The sequence below is a fragment of the Epinephelus moara genome, chromosome 2, assembly GCF_006386435.1.
Source record: "Epinephelus moara isolate mb chromosome 2, YSFRI_EMoa_1.0, whole genome shotgun sequence".
In the NCBI taxonomy this organism is placed as follows: Eukaryota; Metazoa; Chordata; class Actinopteri; order Perciformes; family Serranidae; genus Epinephelus; species Epinephelus moara.
The window spans coordinates 16,947,368-16,971,580 of NC_065507.1; the positions used below are offsets into that span (position 1 = coordinate 16,947,368).

Here is a 24,213-nt window from a genome sequence, read left to right on the forward strand (position 1 = left end):
CAGATTGTTCCTTTTGCAGGAAAAAGTGTAGCACAAGAAAATCACACTCCACTGCGAGGAGACAACCCAAACCCTTGGCTCCCAGTGCCCAGCAGCAGTTGCTGTTTGCTGGTGTCTCTCGAGCAAGTGTGGATGTGTTATTGATATTTTCAGGCACCCAACAATACGGTGTCGATTTTAGTTCTTTTCTTTATGAAGTGTGCCTTTAGAGCTAGAAATACTTCTAAACCATGGAGGAGATGTGTACACTCGTCGCTGCCCCTTTACAACGTCCTACAAATAAATGTACCATCTCTTTTATGGTGAATGTCCTCTGTAAAATGGGCTTTTACAATCGCAGTGGTCTGTCGAACAGAAGGTCTCCTGGCTAGAAAGAGGCGGTTTTTTTTAGGAATAGAGAGCCCTGAAGTGCTTCATCATCCCCTCCCCCTGAAAACAAGGGAGTCAGACACTCCTACTCATCACATGCATCTCTGTTGTTCTCTTTTCTTCACAAACACCTTCATTAGACGCATTGTGGCGTCCCTCTTGTTCTCGCCCATTCACTTTTCTTTACCTTAGCCAACACACACACACTTATACATATACACTCTGTTTCTCAGGCTGAGATGTATGAACACACACTCCCTTCTCTAGTCTATTCAGGCAAAGCTGTAATTGGGTATTTGTTGTGTTTGCAGCACTAGACCTCAGGGTTAGCTTAGCCACCTGTCCATGTGTTAATGGGTATTGTTCCCTCACGCTACACATTTACATGCACATTACAACTTAGCTGACGTGAACAACTACCAGATTAAGGTTATTTAATTAAAGCTTTTACATGTTTTGCTTTAACTTTAATTTGATGCAGCTTGATGCTGATGATAATTGTTTTTTGAGATAATGACAGGCTGTACATTTTCTTTTGTCAGAAGCAACAAAAAAACACAGACAATTAAGGCTATGTTGGCTAATGGTAGTATGATGTCTTCGCCTAAATTATGACAATGATGGTGATTTTAAATTTGGGGAAAAATCTCTTAAAAAGCCATGCCCACGGCATTGGCTTTAGAAATGGCAAATGATCTGTCGGTCAACTTTAGACTGAAATATCCTTGTCATAGTCATAACTGTTGGATGTATTGCCATGGAATTTCATGGATTAACATTGAGTGAATTGTCTTTAGAACTATGGGATGGATTAGGCTTGGGTGGTATCAAAGTGTTATGGTATACCAAGGTATTAAGAAGTCCTTAAGGTAGTATTTTCAATACCGTTAAATATCCAGATGCTCCTCTTTCTATAAACTGATTTGGAGAAGCTATATTAAGGTGATGTAGTGCAACATATGCACCACCAGAGGTCAGTCTCTACTGGTGGAACACGCAGCTGAGCTAAGAAAGATGATGACTGCGAGTGGCAGGGATAACGTTAGCGTTACAAGTAGGGTTGCAGAGATATACCGATTGTAAGGTATGCTGTGATATAAAGGTTGACGGTTATTATATTGTATACATTTGCTTATCTACGATATTGGAAAAAAATTAATTCCTTAAAGGGTCATTCTGACTGACAAAAATATGAATCCTATAATACTGTGTGAGACCATGAAACCGCAATATTTTCTGAGGCGATTATCGTACTGTGAAAATCTCATACCGTTGCAACCCTTGTTACAAGTGAAAAGCAGACCAGCAACGGTAGAAAGAGACGGCACCGAAAACCGGCTTGTATAGCCAGAATTTTCTACATCTACCTTTTTTTTTAAATTAAGGATTTATTTCGACTAAACCGAACAATAACGTCTATCAACAGCAGCTCAGCTTTAATTATCATCGATATCATATAGATACCACCCAAGCCTCGGATGGATTGCCATGAAATCTGTCACGGACATTCATGCCCCCCTCAAAATGAACTGTAATGACTTATTTTTCATCTAGCATCATCATTCTGAATTTGAATTTGTCCAACACATTGATTTATGACCAGTACCTGCATACTGATGACTTTCCCAACAGCCTCAGCTGCACTTTGTGTTTAGTGCCAAATAGCAAATGTTATCATGTTGACATACTAACTAAGATGATAAACATTATTCCTGATAAACATCAGCATGTTAATATTGTCATGTGGAGCATTTTAGCATGCTGATGTTAGCATTTAGTTCAGAGCGCTGCTGTCTATAAGGACAGTCTCTCAGAGCTGCTAGCACCACTCTTGGTGTTGTTGAACTGCGCTGCTTGTGCAGATCATTGCAGATCAGTGGTGCTGAATTTTAAAACTTTCACAGAGAGCTTGGAAGACATTTTAGGAAAACATCAGGGTTTGCATTTTTAAGGTAATCCAGTTAAGCTGTTTGTTTTGTTAATGTGACCGTTGTAATAATCTTTGCATTTTGCTTTTAATCTTGTTATAATCAAATGTTTGAATGTGGAGTCCCTGATTAAGGGAGGTGGAGAAATGTGGTGATGAATTGAATGAAGAAGAACGGCAGAAAGGAATGAAAGGTGGGAGGAAGAGTTGCCCTGGAGGAAGGATTTAAATCATAGGAGATACAGTAGATTAATGAGAAATGTACTATGTTATGTGTTCAGCAATAGGTTAATCAATTCCCCTGGCACAGTCTTTTGTTATGAGATATGAATTTGGGTAATGAACCAGCGTTGACACATCACCACTCTTGTTTTTACACACCCACAAACACACACACACAGGCTCATGTGTTTTTGATCATTTTTTGGGCATGCATATGTGTGTTTTTAAGGAATTCATGCGCAACTCAAAAGCAACTGCACCCACGGGTTTGTGCTCGCATTCAGTTGTTGAGTATCTCTGAGCGTTTTGACGTCAGTGTTCCTGGATGGAGCGCTGAAATGCTTCCTTGCCTAATTTGAAGTGTCACTTTGTGCCGTTTGGCATCACCATGGTACAGTGTATGCCCAGGAATTGTGACAGTGAAGCTGCAATCATCTGAAGGATTTGTTAACTGGCCATGAAGCACAAGCCCAGGATGGATCGGTCAGACTTAAATTTGTACAATCCAATTCACAAATCTGCAGGAAGCAGAACTGGACAAATGGGTTTTGATCATCTGTACACGGTGAATGGATGATGTGCCGCGTGCAGAGAGCTTGCCACAACATATTTCACGCAGTCTTATACATACACACGACAGAGCCGCACTGAAAACCAGAAAGAACCGGCCTGATCACTGCCATCACATCCCGGGGTCCCATCTCTTTCAGAGACGGAAGTACAAATCAACACAAGATACACATGAACTCAAATAACACACAGCTCACACACACAAACACACACACACCTTTCCTTTCTTTATTTATTCCTCAGCTGTTCCGCTCTGTGTTTGTGCAATGCTCTTGTGGTTCTGGCTCATGTGTGTACTGGATCATGCTTACTCATGGCTCGGTGCAAGACTTGGCCTATTTGTACTATATTTTGTTCTCCGTCACTTGCCCGCTCACTGGGTGTGTTGTGCTTTTTTCATTTGGCTGTCTTAATGTTTGCTTTGCTGCTTGTATTGGATGTTGTGTACAGCACATCACATACACACACACTCATACTCATGCCTCACTTTCTCTTGGACATACACGCATCATGCAGGCTTAATATACACAGGAATTAATAGAATATTACCTCAAGGCTGTTTCATCAGCCGGTATTGCCAGAGCAAGAGCTCACGGTAGAGATTTAAAAGTAGAGTCTATTTCACAGTCCACGGACAGCACAGTCCACTTCACACAGTATTCACATAAATAGTTTTACCCCATACACTGGTTTGTATTAGTACAGATATGCATTTATCAGAGGCTAAAGGCACAACAATCACTCACTCAAATGCACCGTCTAAATCACTGTCTCCCCTGCTGCGGTCACTAACCATTTGCTGTTGCACTGGTGCTTGCTTTTTTTGCCTCTTTAATTTTTTTTATTTTTTTCCTTTTCCTGTGTTCGTTGTAATCATGACCTCTCGCTGTTTTAATTTCAGATTTGCATATCCACTTCCACTCCTTCCTCATTTGCATACAGCAAGAATGGCGAGCGGGCATCCCACAGACAAATTCAGTTTCATGTATCAACCAGACACGCACAAGAGGTACGGGGCACGCATGCACACACACTCACACTCACACACACTCTCACACATGTACATAATTTCCCATGCCCATATTCTTCACGAGCAGGTAAGTTGGAGCGCTTGAGGTCTTTTTGTCTACACTGTGAGACCCCTGGAGACAGATTCCTTATGGGAGATGTAGTATAAACGGCGCTGCTACTGGTAACCTTCACCCCAGCCATGTTTAGTGGCCACTCCTCCGTTCAATCCAACAGTGGAAACCTGGCTGGTAGAGCTCGCCCTGCCTTGCTTGGTGCAGTAGTGAAAATAAGGCAGATGATTAGCTGTATTAAAAGCCAAACAGGAAACCAAAACCAGTATTTCAGTGGATCCGTGCTTACTTGTGCTTTTTTGTCAGTACTTGTGCCTTATTTATTCCAAAAAGTCTGTGTTTTTAAATACATACTTACGTTGAGCCTACTTGAGGGTGAGGATTCACAGGGATTGATTTTTTTTCTGTTGTTGCATGCTGGCAAAATCCTTCAGCTGGATGTCGCCTTAAGAATCTGAGTTTGGGATTTATGTGTGTGATGAGTGTGTGCGTATGCTTGATATTCGTAACAATTTTCTTTCCAATTTACACGGCTTACGTCTCTCTCCTCCGTTTGTCTTCTGTCTTCTCTTATCCCCCCCTGCCCTCTCTGCCACACTGTCTTTTTCTCTCTCTTTCAGCAAGAACAGGTTATCTTCAGCTATGAATCCAGTCTACAGCCCCGTTCAGCCTGGCACCCCATATGGAAACCCTAAGAACATGGCCTTCACAGGTAAGACTAACACACACATACACATTCAGTATAGTTGCTGAACAAGTGCCTGAAAAGTTCTGCTAATGGCCTCTTGATGTCCCAAAAGTTGTTAAAGGGACAGTTCGCCCCAAAATCAAAAATACATATTTTTCCTCTTACCCTTTGAGCTATTTATCAATCTAGCTTGTTCTGGTGTGAGTTGCTGAGTGTTGGAGATATTGACTGCAGAGATGTCGGCCTTCTCTCCAATATAATGGAACTAGATGGCACTCGGCTTGAGGTGCTCAAAGCACTAAAAACAACATTTGAAAAACTCAGCAGCAATGTCTCTTACCAGAAATCATGCACGGTTAATCAAGAGAATCCACAGGCTGTGTTGTGAGCAGTTTCATAAATGAACTGTCAACCATATCACTGAGCAGAAGGAAGTGTGCATCTACTCATGGAGAAGAGGCTAATCGCAGCATGAGATGTAAACTTTACTGGCATCCTCCTTAGCTGAGCTGTAACATTAGCTAGCTCAGTGGTGCTAGGTGAGCTAGCAGTATATGCATGCTCCTCTCTTTGTGGAGATATGGTCGACAGATGTACACTAAAACAATCTAGATTGATAAACAGCAGCACAGGTAGAAGGAAAAATTTGTATTTTTGATTTTGGGGTGAACTGACCTCCAACCTCCAGCCTCGATCAGGGGACAGTTAAAAGACATTGTTTTGGAGTAGGGCCAGAGGAGTTCAGCAATGTACTGGAGTATAGGATGTGTTTCAGAAAAATAAATGTCCTTCATTGGTATCTGAACAACGAATTTACAGTTTGTAGAAACAGGTCACAAAAAGTTTTCAATAAACACCTAATGCCCACAGTTTGTGACTCAGTTACAGTATGTATGCAGTAATGTAGCATCCACAGAAGTTGTGTATGTCAGAAAAGTGATATAATACAAACTAGTAAAACTGTTTTGTAGGAGACGTTAACCTTTCTGGCATTTTTAGTACAAGTGGGGGTTGGTGCAGGATAGAAGGCGTTCGATAAGGGTGAAGAGAGGTAGGAGAAGATAGTCACAAAGTGTTGACTGAAGTTCAGGATGTCAATAATCTCTCATTGAAGCAGCAGCAAGGAAGCAGAGTCGACACTCTTTGCAGAGCAGCAGTGTGGACCTGGACCATGACCCTAAAGATGGAGTTGTTCACATCATATGGCCTTTAATTTAATACAAGCACAGGGTTTGAGTGCAGCAGGTGAAGAACATGTTGAGATAAACTAAGAAGATAGAAGAAAACATTTAATGATAAAGCCAGAGCTAGTCGGGAGGAATGGGGTCATACGGTGATACATAATGTGAAAGAATAACAGTTCACTGTTTTCAAGTTAAACAGTGTGGCCAGACATGTTTTCAAGACAAAATCAGAGGAGTGAAAACTCCGCAGAGCAGCTCCATATTTTGACATCCAAGTCAGCTGGCTAGATTTGTTACGCCGTACTGTAATAAGCCACAAAAAGACGGTTTCCTTCGTCTCTTGTGGCATCTTTTTAACCTGATGCAGAAGCGTGAAGCTTGGATAATTTGGCCTGCTCCATGATGTCACTTCAGTTCCCTTCTCTCCATCGTTTTGAATCAGCCGTAGGGTTTTTATTTTCCATAACACAGTGCAGAATTTGAACTGCAGGTCGAAGGTGACTGCGGCAATGATGAATATTTTAGTTCTGTATTCACCACAAGGTTGCACACAGATTTAAAAAGTAGATTTGATACAGTAAAATGAGAGCACTAGCGTATCTTACAGTTATGTGCTTCCACTCGTGTTTAGTTTACCTTTTCGTGTGAACTAAACACATGTGACAAAGTCTGAGGAGCAGCATGTTTGTCGGGGATTATTTCCTGGCAGAGACTTAATTTTTTTCCACATGAGCTTCAGTTAGTAAGCAGTTCATCTCATGTGTGTCCACTGATGCGAAAACACTCACCACAGGCACATTTAAATGATAAAACGGTTCGTGATTTTCCTATCTTCAGATCTGACTGATGGTACATGACCTTCTGAATATAGGTAAATGAGCCCTGGTTTATCTTAACTACACACTCACTGTGACCAGCAGACTTCAGGAATAATATAACAGAGGGCAGCTCTTGTTAAACATTATTGATTGTAGTTTTAATTTGTATTCAAACAAATTCATTCACAGTTTTATTTACAAACTCACCTTCAGAGACAGGCTGTTATTACCTTAGGTTAGTCCTTAAGCTGGTCTCAATTTTGCAAACTGGGTCTTGGAGAAATAGACTCTCTGCTCAGGTTCTGAGATGTTAAATGTTACTCAGGTCAACTTAGGAGATAATTGTGAATTCATCTCTAATTAAAGGATGCAGTGTTTGCAAGACTTGATTTAATTCATGCCATTAAGTATTGACATTTCTGTTGGTCAATGAGCAAATACAAATATTTGTGCTGGTAAGGAGCAGCAGTCACAATCGTCCCTCCCTTTAACTTAAGTATCAAGTATCAAACTTAAACACCTTGTTAATCACAATAGTTCTGTGTGCTTTATAGGGATGTAACCACATCTGGTGTGTTATTGTATCATTTAATCCAAGGCTTTGAATCAGTGCATATGATGAATTAAACAAGTCACCAGACATTTAGTTAAATCTTTCGAACCGTGCTGCAGCAGCTGCTGAGCTAATAAGTTTGCATTATTTTCCCGATTGAGAAACCACTCTAAATGAGTCAGACTCCACGTTAAAGACTCAGCTGTCTCATTCACAGGTCTAAAATATTATGCTTCAGGCTGCAACTGACTAGTGTCATGATCAAATAAACAGCTATATTGAATCCTTAGAATAAAGTAATTGATAAATTGTTTGCATTTATACAGTGTTAAAAAAATACATGTTGAAGTTCTGAGTCCAAGGTGTGTTCAAATTGCAAGTTTTGCCCAACCAACAGTCTTAAACGCTGAAGATATTCAAATTATTATTATATAAAACAGGAAAAAAGCAGCAAAATTTCAAATTGGAGAAGCTGTAATTGAGATGCGTTTGGAAACTTTGTTTGATAAATCACTCTTAGCAGTTATTTTTGTTGTTGTTTTGTTTGTTGACTAATCGCTCATTCAGCCAGTATTTTCAGTGCTAATCATGCTTTTATGGATCTAAGTACTAAATTAAAAATGAAAATATAATGCATTTTTTTAAGGTGTTGTTGAAAATATCTACAATTATACATCGAATTTAACCTGGGAATTTGTGAGTTGCTATACCTGTAACGCTTTCCTCTGTTGTCAGAAGGCCTCATCTTTTTTAGTTTTTATTTAGAGGTCAAATGTTTCTGTGTAATCTATAGTAAGCGTGTATTAAACTGAGCTGAGCAGTTAGTTAACCATCACAGCCCTCTGTGCTGCTGCAGCATAGATTGATGCAGATATTTAATAAACCTGTTACATCTGTGGCTCAACCTACAACAGCAGACAGCAGCCAAAGCTAGATATAGCAGAGGCTCAGGGCTACAGAACAGATAGTCTGTGAGATTGACTGCCAATAATAGCAAGCAGCAACGAGCAGCACTTCGCTCACGTACATACCGTCTCTTAACTCTCCTCCTCCTTTCCCTCCCTCTTTGTCTCGCTCTGTCGAACTCGCACCTTTTTATCAGTGAAAGCTTTTTCTCAGGTCAAAATCTGCTTTGTTTGCTCGACGTGTAATTGATGACGCACAAGAGTGTGTATGTGGTGTGTGCGTGCCCCCCCTTTGCACGTGTCTGCATGCATTGCTAATGCGTTTCTGAATTTATCTCCTCCCACACCATATTGGCAGGTGTGTCTCGTCTGTATGTAAGACGCATTCAGCCGACTGTGTGATTGGTGCAGACATTTTTTTTAATGAGCGCCATCTGTGCGCATCCCGCTCCAAACCAAATACTGCCCTACCTGTGTGTCGGTGTCTGTGTGTGTGTGAGAGAGACTCTTTGTTGTGTGCATCTGTGGCCCTCTCTGTTTGTTAAGCTATGGTTTCTGATATTTTCTCTCGTCTGTGATGACTTGCAGGGTATCCAGGAGGGTATCCTGCCACGGCTCCCACCTATACACCCAACCTCTATCAAACAGGCAGTCCTGGGTATCCACCAGGTGAGCCCTAACACACACACACGCACACAGACACACACACACACCTTTTACTGACTTTGTTTATATTTGTGAATATCTCGGGAGAAATTGCTGGCAGTTCACCTCAATTTTTGGGTGTTAATTAGTGGGATGTTTCGGATACACACACCACAAAGATGGCAGTGAGCGTAGATGATCCACTGAAGCTTTGTGTAAAGGATGTCACACAGACACAGCGATACATTCAGATAATTTCACATCATTGTCACATTTTTTATTATTAAACTTGGAGAATGTGTTTTACTCTGCCTGCCCTGTAATGTGTAGATATGATACTGTTGCCGATTTGTTTCTTTATTTGCACAATACAAAATACAAGCATGTAAAAACCACAGAGCAAAATTGAAAGTTGAGGGGTAAAGACAAAATCATAGTGTGAACAAATGTGCAGGCAGAGCCAAAAAGCTTAAACATCATATTTCATGAGGTAAACGACAATAACGCAACCATCAACTGTGCATACCTGACTCCACAGTACTATTACAGATGCTCTATCAAAATAAAACAGTCTGCAATAAAGCATTTCGTAACAGTTTTTAATAAACTCTGAAATAGTCAACAAAATTAGTAGGATTAAGTTTCAGATTTACCGCCTCAGAAGATGATTATTCCTTCTTTGGTAGCTGTGAATGGTGCCAAGTCTGCTGAAATAATAATTAAAAACAGATGTGTATTTTGTATAAACTGAACAGCCTTCACAAACCAATATTTGTGCCACCAATTTATCTTGCTTTTAGAAATATATTTATGTTGCTGATGAGTAATCATGGCAATCATTCAGTTCACACTCTGGAAAGCAGTTGAGTTATGTGTCGGGTAGAAATGAAAGTTAGTTTCTCCATCTTTCACGTTCCTCTGTCCAGCACCTAGTATTTATTGCCGGGATGTGCGTGCTTCTGTGAACCTTTTTGTAAGAAACAGAAGTTAGTTGGTGTTTAGGTTGAGGCTGGGAAAACACTTAATGTGTTGAATAATTTACACACTGATGGAATTTTAATTTCAAGTCAGATGATGTATTACTGCTGCTGCTCTACAGAGCTTCAATTAATCTATGTCGAACATGCATACGCAACCTAAAGCAAATATGGTTTCCCCACATCTTCAGTAATTGTCTGAGTTATTGTGATTATTATTTTGTCCTAATACTTAATTTATGGAGACTTCTAAAGGCAATAAGCAGACATACAGTGCCACCCCATCCCAGCCTTATACAGTTGGAAATCAACACAGCTACTACACAAACACACACCGCTATTTAAAAAATAAGAACTTATGATAGAGATAAAAACACACAGTTGCCATTATGCCAGTAGATAAGTGCTATTATGTGTATCATCATCTCCATGTGATCATCTCCTGATCTCATTGCAAATTATACTTCTAACAGTTGTGATCACAAGTTTTATTGTCGATGCCACTATCATCTCACACACCTCAGGGCCATGTCTTTCCTCTTTATGAGCTAGTCTGGTGTCACCAAGTTTTTTTCTCAGTTGGGGAAAGACGAGTCATAAAAGGTTGCCATATCTTAATAATGATATTCCTGATAGATTATTGCAGATCCTTTCCATATCAAGCACACTAGTAAGTTCACAGAGCCAGCTTTTAAATACAGGTGCTGCGTCTTTGTTCACAGGCACAGCGTGTTCCTTTTTTTGTAATTGCGATGCTGTATTGTGATGCCCTTAGCTGCCAATGAGTTTTCAGTAATAAGCATTTTGTAATGAATCAAAAATTGATGTAACCCCACAATCACTGATGTGTCAAAATGTGTTTCATCTCGGTACACTTGAGCAAACAAGGTTGTCGAGAGCGCCGCAGAGGTTGCAGTAATGTGAAAGCAGTATGGATTAAGTGGTGATCTCAGCCTAAAGGGCATTGATGGTGAAGGAGTGGGAAGCTAGCCAGTAACAGCTGCCAGTGGCCTTATAGCAGCAGATACGTGCTCTGCTGGGGCTCGGTGTCTGGTCCCCATAGCAGATGGGAATAACAGTTGTCTCGGTGCTTTCCAGATATGGTGTGTCTGTATAGATATAGATAGTTTAGTGTGGCGGGGTCTTGAACCTTTCAGTATGATCTCACTGGAGATCAAGCTTGTGTACAAAATGAAATAGGTCTAACACGTATTTAGTCGTGACTTCAACAAATAACATCCTGGTAATCAGGAGTTGAGTTGAATAACTAGGGAAAAAGCTATGCCAGTATGTAAAAACTTAGGCCACAGACAAATTGTCACCTGTCTGTAGTGTCTCCAAAAATCCATTTATAGGAAGTACTTTTTTGACTGTACACTTATTCGCTTTATGTGAATTTGCATGAGGCAGGCATCGGATTTTAAGATCTGAAAGCAACAAACAACAAATTCTCATCTAGTACATTGCTAATCTCAAATAGTATCAAATGTCTAGGTCCCATTGAGTTTGGGTTTATTAGCACACTTGTTTGTTCGTTCGTTTTAATGTATACATACAGGTTTATACTAGGCTAAGTCCCAACTCAGAATTATGTCAGTTGAATCAGATTTGGATATCTGATTGTTCGTCCCATTTTTTTGCGTTACTGTTTGATAATTTGAACAGGAATTGGAGGGATTTTCAGGGTGACAGTGACGCACATGTAATCTGCCATTTTTAGTCACTTTATTCATCTTGATGTAGCAATTTTATTTTATTTTATCCTTTATTTTTCTATTGTTATTTTTTCTCTCTCTCTCTCTTTTATCTTATTCTATTTAATGTCTTTTTGTTTTTTTCTTGTGCTGCTGTGTTATTTGAATTTCCCCTCTGGGGGATCAGTAAAATACATCTTATCTTCAGCCAAGTTAGCCCTCCAACTAATATATGCTAATTATGATAACAACAGATCAGAAATAAGCACCAACATTCTTGCCGACGCTAGATGTCAAACAAAAGCCAGAGACTTCATCATGTTAAGTTTCTATGAGCTGTAAATTTGTCACATCTTGCCGGCACCAGAAAGCAGCATGAATGTGAGGAGCGCTCACTCTGCAGCTAAACCTTCGGACTGAAACGTCCCCAGAAGTACACTACACATTGGCTGTCAGAAAAAAATCCCACTGCTGGACTTGAACAATGGCAGTTCACTGAGGGGTCTCTTGACTGATTATTTGAATGTTAGACTTTCAGGGAGGAGCCCTAGTTTATATATTGTCACAGAAATATCGGATACACAAGTCATAATAATAGAAACATGCAGTCAGCGAGACAAAAAGGAAACCGCTATAATATTGGCAGTTGCTAAGTCAATAAGATGTTTTTTCAGTATGATCTTGTAGAAAAGCAATAAAACTCTTGACTTTAAAGATATTTGTGTTTTTCCATACAAAGGGATGGGATGGTAAATTGGTAATGAATAAAAAGAACAAAGTCCTTTGAAGAACTGGTGTAATATATAATATATAATATATAATCGACAGAAAGCTTGAAGTAGATTATCAGCTATAGGAAAACACATTTTGAAAACATTCAGATACAGTTCTCTGAGCAGGGGTACAAATACCTTGCTACTTGAATTGTTTCCTGTCCTCCTGAATTTTAAGTACCTTACAGAGGCAGGATGGGTTTGTAGATTTCATCTGTGCTGCGTTTGAAGCCCCCCTGTCGTCCCCTCCCCCCAGTTGGGCTTTATCTTTTGGAAGTCTAACAAAATATCAGGTATGCTTTGGCAAAGCTCGCCCAGTCTCATTCCAACAAAAGAACCTAATTACCGAGGCTGTTGTTTAAATCAGCAGTGGCAATGTTTAACTGAAAATGTTTTCCTGTGCATTCTGCCGTGCATGGATGTATGATGAAATCAAAGTCTGTGGGTTTTGTGTCCCAGACAACCATCAACCTCCAGACAAGCCAGCTCTGCTCTGATTAGAAATGTGTCTTGGTCAATGTCATTATTTCCCAAGACCATTGAATAGACAAGCTGTTTTCTATCAGCAGGGCTTTTGTGTAATTGTCACACACCATTGTCCTCTAATGCCCTGCATGCATATGTGTGAGGGTATGCACACACACTTTTAGACACACATAGCAGCTCCAGCATCTCTTTGTTCCCTTGTCCTTGTGTGAGAGAAGCGCTTTCATAAGCTCTGCAGCAGCAACTAGCTAGTAGCATGTTTGACCTTCAGGCTCCTCCGAGTGGCGGCTCAGAGTTACTGCACCCCACAGAGCAGAGCCCCCGTGAACAGCAGACATTAATGCAGCGGTCTGAACCAGATGTCTTCACTGTCCTACAGTAGACCTCGTGCTTTTCAACCTTTTGATGTAATGTCAGTTAAATGGTGGTTAAATCATGTATGCACCACTAAGATTGGTAGGTTGCTTGAGTGTATGTGGTCCCTTAAAAGGTGAATGTACTCCATATACATCAACTATAGATCTGTCTCTTTAACAGTAAACACTGCCAAAATTCTGTCTTCAAAGATCATGGTGAGCCCGGCTAAATGAGGCTTTTTGAGGCACACAAACACTTGGCTGTGTTGCTTTTAGACTCAAACGCCATTAAAAGACGGCACTAGTCCCCCATCTGGTGGATTTTGTAGGAAATGCAAAGGACAAACTGTTTTAATCAGGCTGCAACTAATGATTTGTATTGTTTGGTCCATAGTACATCAGAAGACAGTGAAAAATGCATTTTAATTCCAGAAAATAAATGTTGTAGAGGTCAAGGTGACAGCATCATATGTCTTATGAGTCTTAACTGATCAGCAACAATCCAAACACCCAACATATTCTATTTTGCTATAATGAAAGACAAGTAAGAGCAGCCTACAGTCCCAATTGAGAAGCTGGAACTCTCAAATGTTGGGTATTTTTGCTTGAAAAATTACTTAAACCATTAATAAATGATCAAAATGGTGGCAGATTAATCAGCTACAGTTGAAAGTTTAAATAAATTGATAAAAGAGGGATGTATAGAGACACACAGCTAATGTAAATGACTTTAGCTTTTTGGTTTCTACTGGTCTGCATCCAATCCTGATGTTGTCATAAAACACATCTTCCTTGTACTGTATTGTGTATTTAAAGACAGCAAATGCCTACCACACACTAGCAGACTTTAAAAACACCAGCGTTGAAGAGACTGCACTTGTTGGTTGCTGACAGTGTTCATGTCATTGAACTTAAACATTTGCATGAGCAAAGACTAAAAGTTTTGTCATAGTAAATGTGATTTGATTTTATCAGAATTACAACACAAGAAGAAGACCGACGACTTAAGACAGCTAGGACTGAGGTTGAAGACCCAAACTGTCATGATTATATTTCAATATTGGAAGCTTGTCTGTAACTGTGAAATCGCTTGGAAAAATCATTTGTGTACGGCCGACATTAAACCCTGAATTGGAGCATTTAGATTATATGTTTTCATGGGTGTGTATTTATGACATTAAACTGATGTTCAGTTCAGAGTTGCTTTTTCAAATGGTGGTAACATGGTGAATTGTTATAACCTAAAGCTGCTTTCATCATATTTTTTATTAACAATAGCTCGCATCACTACTTGTATGTGAGAGGGCTCGATTGTAGTGACAAACTCACTGAGAATTATCAGCCATCTCTCAGTGATAAGATAATTTATAAAATGATTTATAAAGTGGGTCACTCTAGTGTAATGTGTTCTAAATTTTCTCTTTCTGTTTCTCTTTTTGTCTTCTGTCTGTTTTCAGGATATACTTCAGCAGGCACCCCGTACAAAGTGCCCCCCACTCAGTCAAATGGAGCGCCCCCTCCCTACACCCCGACCCCCACTCCATACCCGACAGCCATGTACCCCATCCGCAGTGCCTACCCTCAGCAGAACATATACGCACAGGTAAGGATGCTGAATTACAATTACATTCATACATTACCGTGGAGGCAGAGTCTGAACTCTGCGACTGAAAAATGTTGATCAGATTTGTCAGGTCGCACCTGTTTGGTTGGCAGAGTCATGTAACTCATTCACTTAGTGAATATGACACACTGTATGTGATTAGCTGATTACAGTTTACAGCATATTAGTAGAATTGGGTGAAACAGTTTTACAAATGTGACAGAAACTAAACTCACATACAAAATAGGGACCTGAATGTCAATTTAGAGAAAAACCAAACAACAGAAAACCCTGGTGATTGAGCAAATTCTTATCCCTGCTGTAGAAATTGACTCTTACCTTCTCCTTAGATTTCCTTCAAATATAATTAACATATAAATGTTATAATAAGCTTTATATATCATACACAAACACACACCCTCAGCCTCACCACCCTGTCCTCTGTCCGCCCTGACAGGGAGCGTACTATACCCAGCCAGTGTATGCGGCTCAGCCACATGTGATCCATCACACCACCGTGGTGCAGCCTAACAGCATCCCCTCCACAGCCCTCTACCCTGCCCCCGTCCCTGTACCTGCCCCTCGCAACAACGGCATGGCTGCCATGGGGATGGTAGCTGGGACAACCATGGCCATGAGTGCAGGTAAGACCGGAACCACTGACATGACTCTCTGGCTAAAGACATTGACATCTTGACTATTCTCTACTCTCTTGACTGTAATGTGTGATTAGAAATCATTTATTCATGCCAGAGGTGGTCTCTCACACTTGCACAGACATGTTTTTCTAATGTTGCTCACTGAATGTGTGTAAAAATGCTTCATTGAGAGTTCCCTTTCATGCTCTGCAGGGGTCAGGTCTGTATATCCTAAAACAGCAGTGTATAAATGAGACACTAAATTTATTACTGAACAGAAAATCAACCGGCAATGGTTTTGATCATTGATCAATCGTAATTTTTTTTAATTTTAATTTTTTCCTCCAGTTCCAGCATTTCACATGTGACAGTAAAGTGAATATGTTTTAAGTGTGGGTCTGCTGATGGAACAAAACAAGACATTTTAGGCAGTTATCATGGGCTTTAGGCTTGTGAGTTTGTGCCATTTGTATAAATTATGTAGACCAAAATCAAATTATTATTTCACTTCATGAAAAGCAGATTAATTGAGAAAATGATTGTTAGATTGATCAAGAAAAGTAATGCTTAGTTGCAGCTATAGTTTAAATTGATTTCTTACATTTATTCAGTTATTTATTTGGCTTCCTTTAGGGTTAATTTTATATGTACAAGGCAGAGGTCACATTAACAAAAGTAATCCACCCCCCTGTCCAGTTAGTGGCATATTAATTAGCCATTAGTCTTTTCTTATATCTCAGTCATATGACCTGGTCCTCTAGCTGGCTTTAGCCAAATGGGTTAATGTTATCTCTTTGCTTTAGCTTTTGCATTTGTGGTCTATATAGCTGCATTCAATTACAAAATATCATGGCAGCTGAGCGTCCAGAGTTTCTTTTAAAAGACCACTAATTGTGATAGCATTGATAACAAGGTGAAAAAGCAGGGCTGGTCAGTTCTACATCTGCTCGCCTAGCACTAGCTCACACAGCAACAGAAGCAAACATCCAAAACAGACGCATTAAACAGTCTAAGGCCTGACTCACACTGACGCAGCAGTCTCATAGTAAAGAGAGCAAGAGCGGGCTAAGGATGGGTTGTGCGAATCAATAATAAAGCGAGCAGCTTTACATGAAATAAGATGATACCCATTTAAATAGGTAATTAAAGAAATCATGTTCATGGTCATTGTCATCACCACCAACACATCCATGACCGAAGTATCAAACATTCACTGTTGATAAATGTATCTGTGTTAAAAAAAAAATAGATAAAAAAAAGAGGGATTGATGCAGAGAAAGATGAAGGACAAGCAGCCGGTAATAGGCTACTGATAATGTTCATCAGCCAGCAGCAGCTAAAATTAAAATAAGGGGTAATAATAGGTGATGGTGCAATTGTACGACCTGTCTGTCAAAATGACGGACAAGGAGAAAGCCTGATAAACGTCTGTGTCAAGGGAGGTAGATACGTGTTTGTTTTTTGAGAGCTGTAAAATATAACAAAAAAGCTGTCGACACATTGACGTGTTGATATAACATGAAAGTCATGTACAATGATGGCAGCTATAGCAAAAAACCGAGCCTTTAAAGCTGTTCAGCAGATGGATTCAAAAACGGGTAAAGCTCATTAAGGGTGTTGTTAATTTCCTGTAGGGACCCTGCTGACAACGCCCCAGCACCCCCAGATTGGAGGACACCCAGTTACTGTGCCAACCTACAGGCCCCAAGGGACACCTGGGTACAGCTACGTACCGCCTCACTGGTAGAGCCCACCCATGATGTGAGTGTCTGCCCACCTGCTGTTAGCTTTCTCCTCTTTTAGATGTTTCTCACCACCCCATCTGTTTCCTCCACCCTCTCCCCTCCTCCTCTCTTCCTTTTCACTCCCTTTTTTTGTGTCTCTCTGACTTGAACAAACTCTCCTGCCTCACATTTCTTCCCCCCTCTTTTCCTCGGAGCCTTAAATCCGTCACCAATGTGTACCTCTGCTCTTCTTTCCCACCAGATCTGGAGTTCACCATCGTATGCAACTGCTCAAATCTTACACGGGCTCCCACTGGTAACCATGGGAACCCGGCACCTGTCTGCAAGAACAAAACTAAAGTGCAACAGCCACTTTACTATTATTGTTATTGTTAGTATGCGACATTCTCTAACGTTTTTACAAAAGCTGCTTTTTTTTTTTTTTTTTTTTTTTTCTCTCTGTTCATTTGCCAACCAGTCATTACCTTATTTTGTATGGCTCTTTGATTTTTATTATTTGATTTCCTCATTTTTCTCTTGAAGTGTCTGTCATTGGAACTCCAGAAGGACTCTTGACCAATCACGGGTGTCAGTTGCTCCTGTTTCTATGTTGTGCTGGTGTATGTGTGGTCCTTCCTGCTGCTGCTCAGTTGGCTGGAAAATATCGGGCACTTATTCCTCATCATCATCATCATTATCATCATCTCCGTCAGTCACTACAAAGACTTATTGACTTATGCTGCCAAATTTCTTACAACTAGATATCAGCACAGGGTTTTAACATAATTAGCGTTTTAATTTTTGCAGGTTATTTAATTTTTTTTTATTTTTTTTTTGATATTCTTTCTTTAAACCACACTCAACTGAATTCCCTTTTCTCTGTAGACTTTTTCTTTCTTACCTTTGTTCTTCCTTCCTCTTTATCCCTTTTTTTATCCGCTTTGTTTCATTTTCAGTTGAATCTTAGTCGTCTTCCAGCCACGTAGCTATCTGTCCGGCAGTAGTCAGTTCATCATTCCTGTTGTTATGTCTCCGTGTGGGTGCTTTGTTGCGATGAGCAGAGCACTTACTGACCATTACCTATCGTGCTGCGTGTCCCACTGTGTCCGCATTCGCATAACACACACTATGAAAACGTTGCCTACTTTATGCTACATACTATGCAGGCTAGTATGTTGTGACACTATCGGAATCTTAAACTTAGCGTAGGTCAATGCATTTTAAAAAATGTAAGGATATTTATAATTATCAGCATGGGCAGTCGTGCACACTCTCTCTATCTCTAACACACACACACACACATATATAGGGGCTCCTGTATGTGTTGGAAAACATGATCACTTAGTGGCACTTACTGTAAAATACTCCCAGTTCAAACACACAAACACACACACACACACACACACACACACACACACACACACACACACACACACACTACATGGATTTCTCGGGGTGTGCATGGCAGATAGCAGAAAAGGAGTTTAAAGGGATTGTGTTGGCGCAAAAAGAGGAGAGCAGGATAAGACGGAGAGAGCAGACAACAAGAAAGGAGGAGGAGATCACATATTCACAGTCGGGTCGTTTCATTTCAAGGTGCAAGACCTTTGAATTCGTGACATCTCACCTGCACCGATACTCTACTTTCACATTACATGTGTCGAAATTTATTCCTCGCTATGAATATATCCTCTCCTCCTCCCTTCTTCTTCTTCCAGATGAGGACTTTGTAACCAAACAAATAGAAACCCAGACTCTTGAGTATTAATGATGGACCAGTCAAATAAATCTGCGCTGATAGATAGATGGATGGATAGGATTCGATCCGCCGAACCATTCCACTTCTGTGAGTGCTGAAAAAAGACCAAACCAATGACATGGGAGGTTGTGCACTACATTTAGGAAGAAATTGTGTCCAATCAGATGGCTGTAATGTGTTTTCACCTGGTCCATGTCATAGCGCTGATAGGTTGTTCTCTGAATTTGGGTCAAAGTTTTAACTTTGTGGGTATTATCTTGTGAATCGCAGGAGAATTGTAGTCAAGAAAAAGTGCTGGTTTTAGTGTTCATGGCTACAGCAGTGTGAGAATATTAAGACAATTTTAGCAAGAGTGCGAAGCAGCGATGATGCAGTGCCACTCATAAGCCTTTTCCACCAAGCTAGCGCTGGTTCTTGGAGTGGTTCTGTTCGGGATTCTTGGACCTTGGTGCTATCTGCGTCATCAACAAAGGGCGTTGCACAAAGCAAAACGGAAGTAAAGATAAGTAGCAAGATGGCAGATTGCATAGATTACTGGGAGTTTTTAATTACAGATTTTATTATTCAGAAAAACAAGCATGGACCAACTGTTAATAATAAGAAGGTGTAGAGGACTCATCTGTGCTTCTCTTTCCAACTTGTAGAATATGACATGCTGACTGATTTCGTCACGGTTAGTACTTCAAGTTGGGGAAAACCTGCAATTTCTTTCTTTGGTTTCAGCTGTGAACCAACTTTGGGGGTTCAAAATTGGTTGATTTTTGGTTGAAATAGCTCGCAAGGTTCAGAATTATTTGGCAGGAACTGGAACAGAACCAGCTCCATGTTGGTGGAAAAAGGCGTTCAGTCACTTAGTTTTAAACCGGGTCAGTCCAGTTGGCTTGTTACACTTTTAATAGTTGTTTCTGAAAAAGATTCATCCATTTCTTCAGTTTTTTTGGTAACTTTACACATATCTGCTTTTACAGACTTCATTTTAACACAATTCCATTTTAAAAAATCCAGCATTAACCTTGATTGTAAGAGTATAGTCATCAGATGAGGATAATATCTGAGCCAATGAGACATGGACCATGTACAGCCATTTTCTGTTGCCTTTTTAAGCTTCTACGTGTAAAGGCATTTATGTGCAAAGGCAGTATGATGACCCATCGTAATCAAACACTACAAACATACCGAGTAGTGGTGGTGGGGTTTAATATTTAGGTGAAGCCTGCGGCATTTTTTCAGGATTTACACACACAAGAAAGACTCAAATCACAATTTCATAATCTGTAGAGTAGGCTACAGATTTGTAAAAAAGAAAAGGAAAAAAAAAAAGCATTTACTGCGCAGGTATGTAGATGAAGTGGTTTGATATTGCAATAAAATAAGAGGGAAGCCTCCAACTGTTAACATACAGTAATTATTTTATCAGCGTTTTGAATTGATTTTTAAAAAAAGATGCTTATTGTTGTAATCTCTAAATATGGATTACGGGCTCTGTATGCCGTTCAATAATTATTACTGCTAAGAAGAGAAGTAGAACATATCAAAAATTTGGGTATTGAATAACTTTGTGAGGAAATATTGCACAACATAAGACAAAAAAAACAACTTGATGACTATAATTTAATGCTTAGTAACAGGTACCTAGGCTTTGTAGTGCTGGAGGGAGGAAGAAGCAATTTATATTGTAATTAAAAATAAAAACAATAAGGTTGAGTGTTTGAGGTCTTCTTAGTCCAGATGTTTGTACACTAGTAGGTTAATTCTCAAGAAAATATTACATAACACCGCTGTCGGATGAAAACCGTCGGTCTTTGAGCCTTATTTTTGAAACGACCCTTGTATTTTAAAACGCATCGTGCGGATGTTCTCGGGTCACAAAGTGTCGCCACCATGTAAGGATCTTGTACATTTTAATCCAAGCCAGTGAAAAGAAAACAGGATATGGGTTTTCTTGCGACAGCAGTAACGTTACTTGTCATTAGGATTTATTTAACCAACCACTACTTCTGTCAGTATTTCTCAATTTTTTTGTTTTCTTCTTTCCCTCTGGTCAATTGAGCATAATGGGTATGCATAATATTCAGGTGTATTTCACTATAGCATTGGATCTCTAAGTTAAAAAAAAATGCAGTATATTTATACAGCAAGTGGTACAGTAATGTATTTCTAGCTAAGCATGGTTGCATCAGTGTGGCAGCTACTGTTTGTGCTTTTAATATTTTATTTTATTTTTTTTTACCTCTTCTGCATCTCTGTTCTCTACATATCTGTCGCTGAGGAGGGGAGAAGTTAAGACAAGGGTCTGTCGGTAAAGAAATTCTCGTCACCAAATCCCACATTTTAAGTGTTGCCTAAATTCACAGACCTGGAGGAAGGATTTAAGACAGAACCAAAATGGATAGCACTGACAGGAAGAGGTTACCGTCATGATTTGGGAGGCCATCTTTCCTGTCTGTTTCTGTTCTGCCGGTGCAAAGATACATTGAGTAACGAATGAAAACCCTCAGCCTCCACGCCGCTCTGTTCTGTGCCATATTTGACCAACAGTTGTTAAGTAACTATTAGTTTCTTCTCCTAAGTAACTGGTGAATTCTGAGTCCTTGTTCTGTCTAGCTTTTTGTGGATCTGTGTTTTCCTATTGCTGTCCTGTTCTCACAAACTGTTGTTGATGCATTATTGCCTGTCTCACTTTTATCTTCCCTGACTGTATCCTATATTATTTTCACTTCAGAGGCCATTTTGCATCCCTCAAAGCCCATTCAAACATTCAGTTTTTATCACATTCGGGGATGCAAAATGACATCACACGATCACATGTTCTGCTCCTTCTTATGTCCACTTTGAACCCTCTGCTCTCACATGCTTTTTGGTCTTAATGTGCTTTCAGTCTGACCTTTGCAACCTTCACCACCCTCGTATCAGTAGCAATCATATTGAACTATGATAGTCATGAAATTGGTGTCACTTATTGCGATAATCTATTGTAATTTTTGTTTTGGTATTTGTGAAAGCGCCACTGAACCTTTTTAAACACTAGATGTCACCAGTGACAAAGTCTAGCAGTGGCATCACCACAGTGTAAAATGATAAAAAAGAAATCACAATTGGATGTCACAGTTTTAAGCACTGAGATTTTCTTTATCCAAATTTAATGTTCTTTTTTTTCCAGACGTTTACAGAAATGCCATTTTAGATGCCAAATAAGGTTTCATTGTTCTCACAGGAGGAGTGGATCATTTTAAGTTTAATAGGAGAGAGTTTCTCTTTTCTCACGCTGTGGACCAGTGCTCATGTTTCAATGTGGAGGCACTCCCACACAGCAGGTTTGTTTTACAGAGTGGTGAAACTGCTTTCTCATTTCACTCCATTCCTCACCTCTCATTTATTTAAATTTGCACTTAATTGAAAATGGACAGTAGGACAAATTTTCCTCCACCGTTCTGTCCACCCAACGTCGCAAGGTGGTTTTTCTCGAGTATATTATAACCTTGCGCCTCTTCACTTTGACAGTGAAAACGCGACCAGAACCATTCACAACGCCTCTCCTCTCCTTCCATCTTCCCTCTCCCCTCTTCTTTTTTTGCCTTGCAGTTGCTAAGTCTTAGGTTTTTTTTCCCATGAGTATAAATTAAAACACTACTATCACAGTGAATAGTAGGCTCTTAAATGTCTTTGATGTTCTGCTGCAGCTTTTTAATTTCAATTTGTCAGATATCTTAGTTTAATTTGACACTAAATGTGATGCAAAAAGTGGAAATTCCTTGTCTTCCAAAAAAAAAGCATACTCGTATCCCACCCTGGATCGAGTATTAGGAACAACCCATCTTTGGAAGTTTTAGTTTGGTACCCAGTTTGCACATGCTATGGTATATCTGTTACCGTAAGGTTGTGTTTGAAACTGAAGCCCAACGTCTGTTCAGCGTTGAGAGAAGTGAACTGTATGTTAGCTATTTGGTCCAGAGTGAAGGACCAGCGTCAGGCTTGTGATATGAAGTGTAAATCTGTTTTTATTTTTTGTTTTTGGTTTTTATTTTTATTTTTTTTTTATGTTTTTATTTTTTTTGTTGTTGAGGGTTTTTTTTTAGATCAGTTAGTGATCTAGTACTATAACTAAGCCAAGTTTGTAATTGTATATTTACTGTAAAATGTAGAACATTGAATAACTATTAAAATTTTCCTATAAAAGGAAGATTGTGTTGTGTGATGTTTTTATACAGAATTGCATTTTTTTTCCTGTGTGGGGTAAATCTGGTTTTAAAAAATGAACAAATCGCATTATACTGAGAGAAAACAAAGAGATTTACCTTATCTGCTAATGTGAAATATGTGTCACATTTTCCAAATGAACCTGGCCATTTTGCATTACGAACAGTGGAGTAGCGGATAAATCAGAGCTTCACCCATTAACACAGATATCTCTGCAACACATCTCAAGTCACAAATCAAGAAAGATTTATTGTATCAAAATAAAATTCTACACTTCAATTGGATTCACAGATATTCCCATAAAGATGTACAGCTTAATTATTATTTGTAAATTTGAATTTTCTTGCTAAGGAGGCTATGCTTAAAGGAAGCTTGGCAATGGGCTAGAATATTAGCAAGTGAGCTTGCTAACTAAGAAGGCTATGCTAATGAGTAAGCTTGCCAATAGGCTAGAATATTAGCGAGTTAGCTTACTATCTAGGAGGGCTATGCTAACATGTAAGCTTGCCAATAGGCTAGTAAGCAAGTTAGCTTGCTAACTAGGAGAGCTATGCTAACATGTAAGCTTGCCAATAGGCTAGAATATTGTTCACTAACAGAGTGTGGATAATATAATTTTTCAGTTGCAAATACCTGCAATTAACACATTTTCCTCCTTTTTACAGCCTATCAAAAACTATTACTTTTTATGGCCTATTGGCAAGGTTACTCGTTAGCATAACCTTCCTAGTTAGCAAGCTAACTCAGTAATATTCTAGGGCAAGCTTACTTGGTAGTGTAGCCAACCTACTAAGCAGCTTATAAGGTTATTGTTCAATGTTACCAGGGATTTTCTTCAGTTGTACTAACTTCAATTTGGAAAATTAGCTTAGCTCTGATCAGGTTGCCCGTGGAGTTGTTTTTAGAACAATGTACTTGTGAAGGCAGTGAGGAAGAAGACAGCAAGTGTATGTAACAATGCATAATTTAAAATATTGGTTTCACAGATTTATGATTCATGTTTTACGAGATACATTGAATGGAAACACAACTTTGTTTGTTTA

General features: G+C 39.5%; 1 protein-coding gene across 1 annotated transcript in view; it reads left to right on the forward strand.

The window, feature by feature from the left end:
• The window catches only part of fam168a (family with sequence similarity 168 member A), a 29,969-nt gene extending 11,313 nt beyond the window's left edge, over positions 1-18,656 (forward strand). Inside the window, exons 2-8 of the mRNA XM_050032529.1 lie at positions 3,990-4,097; positions 4,791-4,882; positions 8,907-8,987; positions 14,707-14,852; positions 15,310-15,496; positions 17,125-17,251; positions 17,477-18,656. Coding sequence (XP_049888486.1) covers positions 4,036-4,097; positions 4,791-4,882; positions 8,907-8,987; positions 14,707-14,852; positions 15,310-15,496; positions 17,125-17,237 — 681 coding nt within the window. The 5' untranslated portion in view covers positions 3,990-4,035 and the 3' untranslated portion in view covers positions 17,238-17,251; positions 17,477-18,656. The remainder of the gene's footprint in view (positions 1-3,989; positions 4,098-4,790; positions 4,883-8,906; positions 8,988-14,706; positions 14,853-15,309; positions 15,497-17,124; positions 17,252-17,476) is intronic.
• Positions 18,657-24,213: the final 5,557 nt, after the last annotated feature.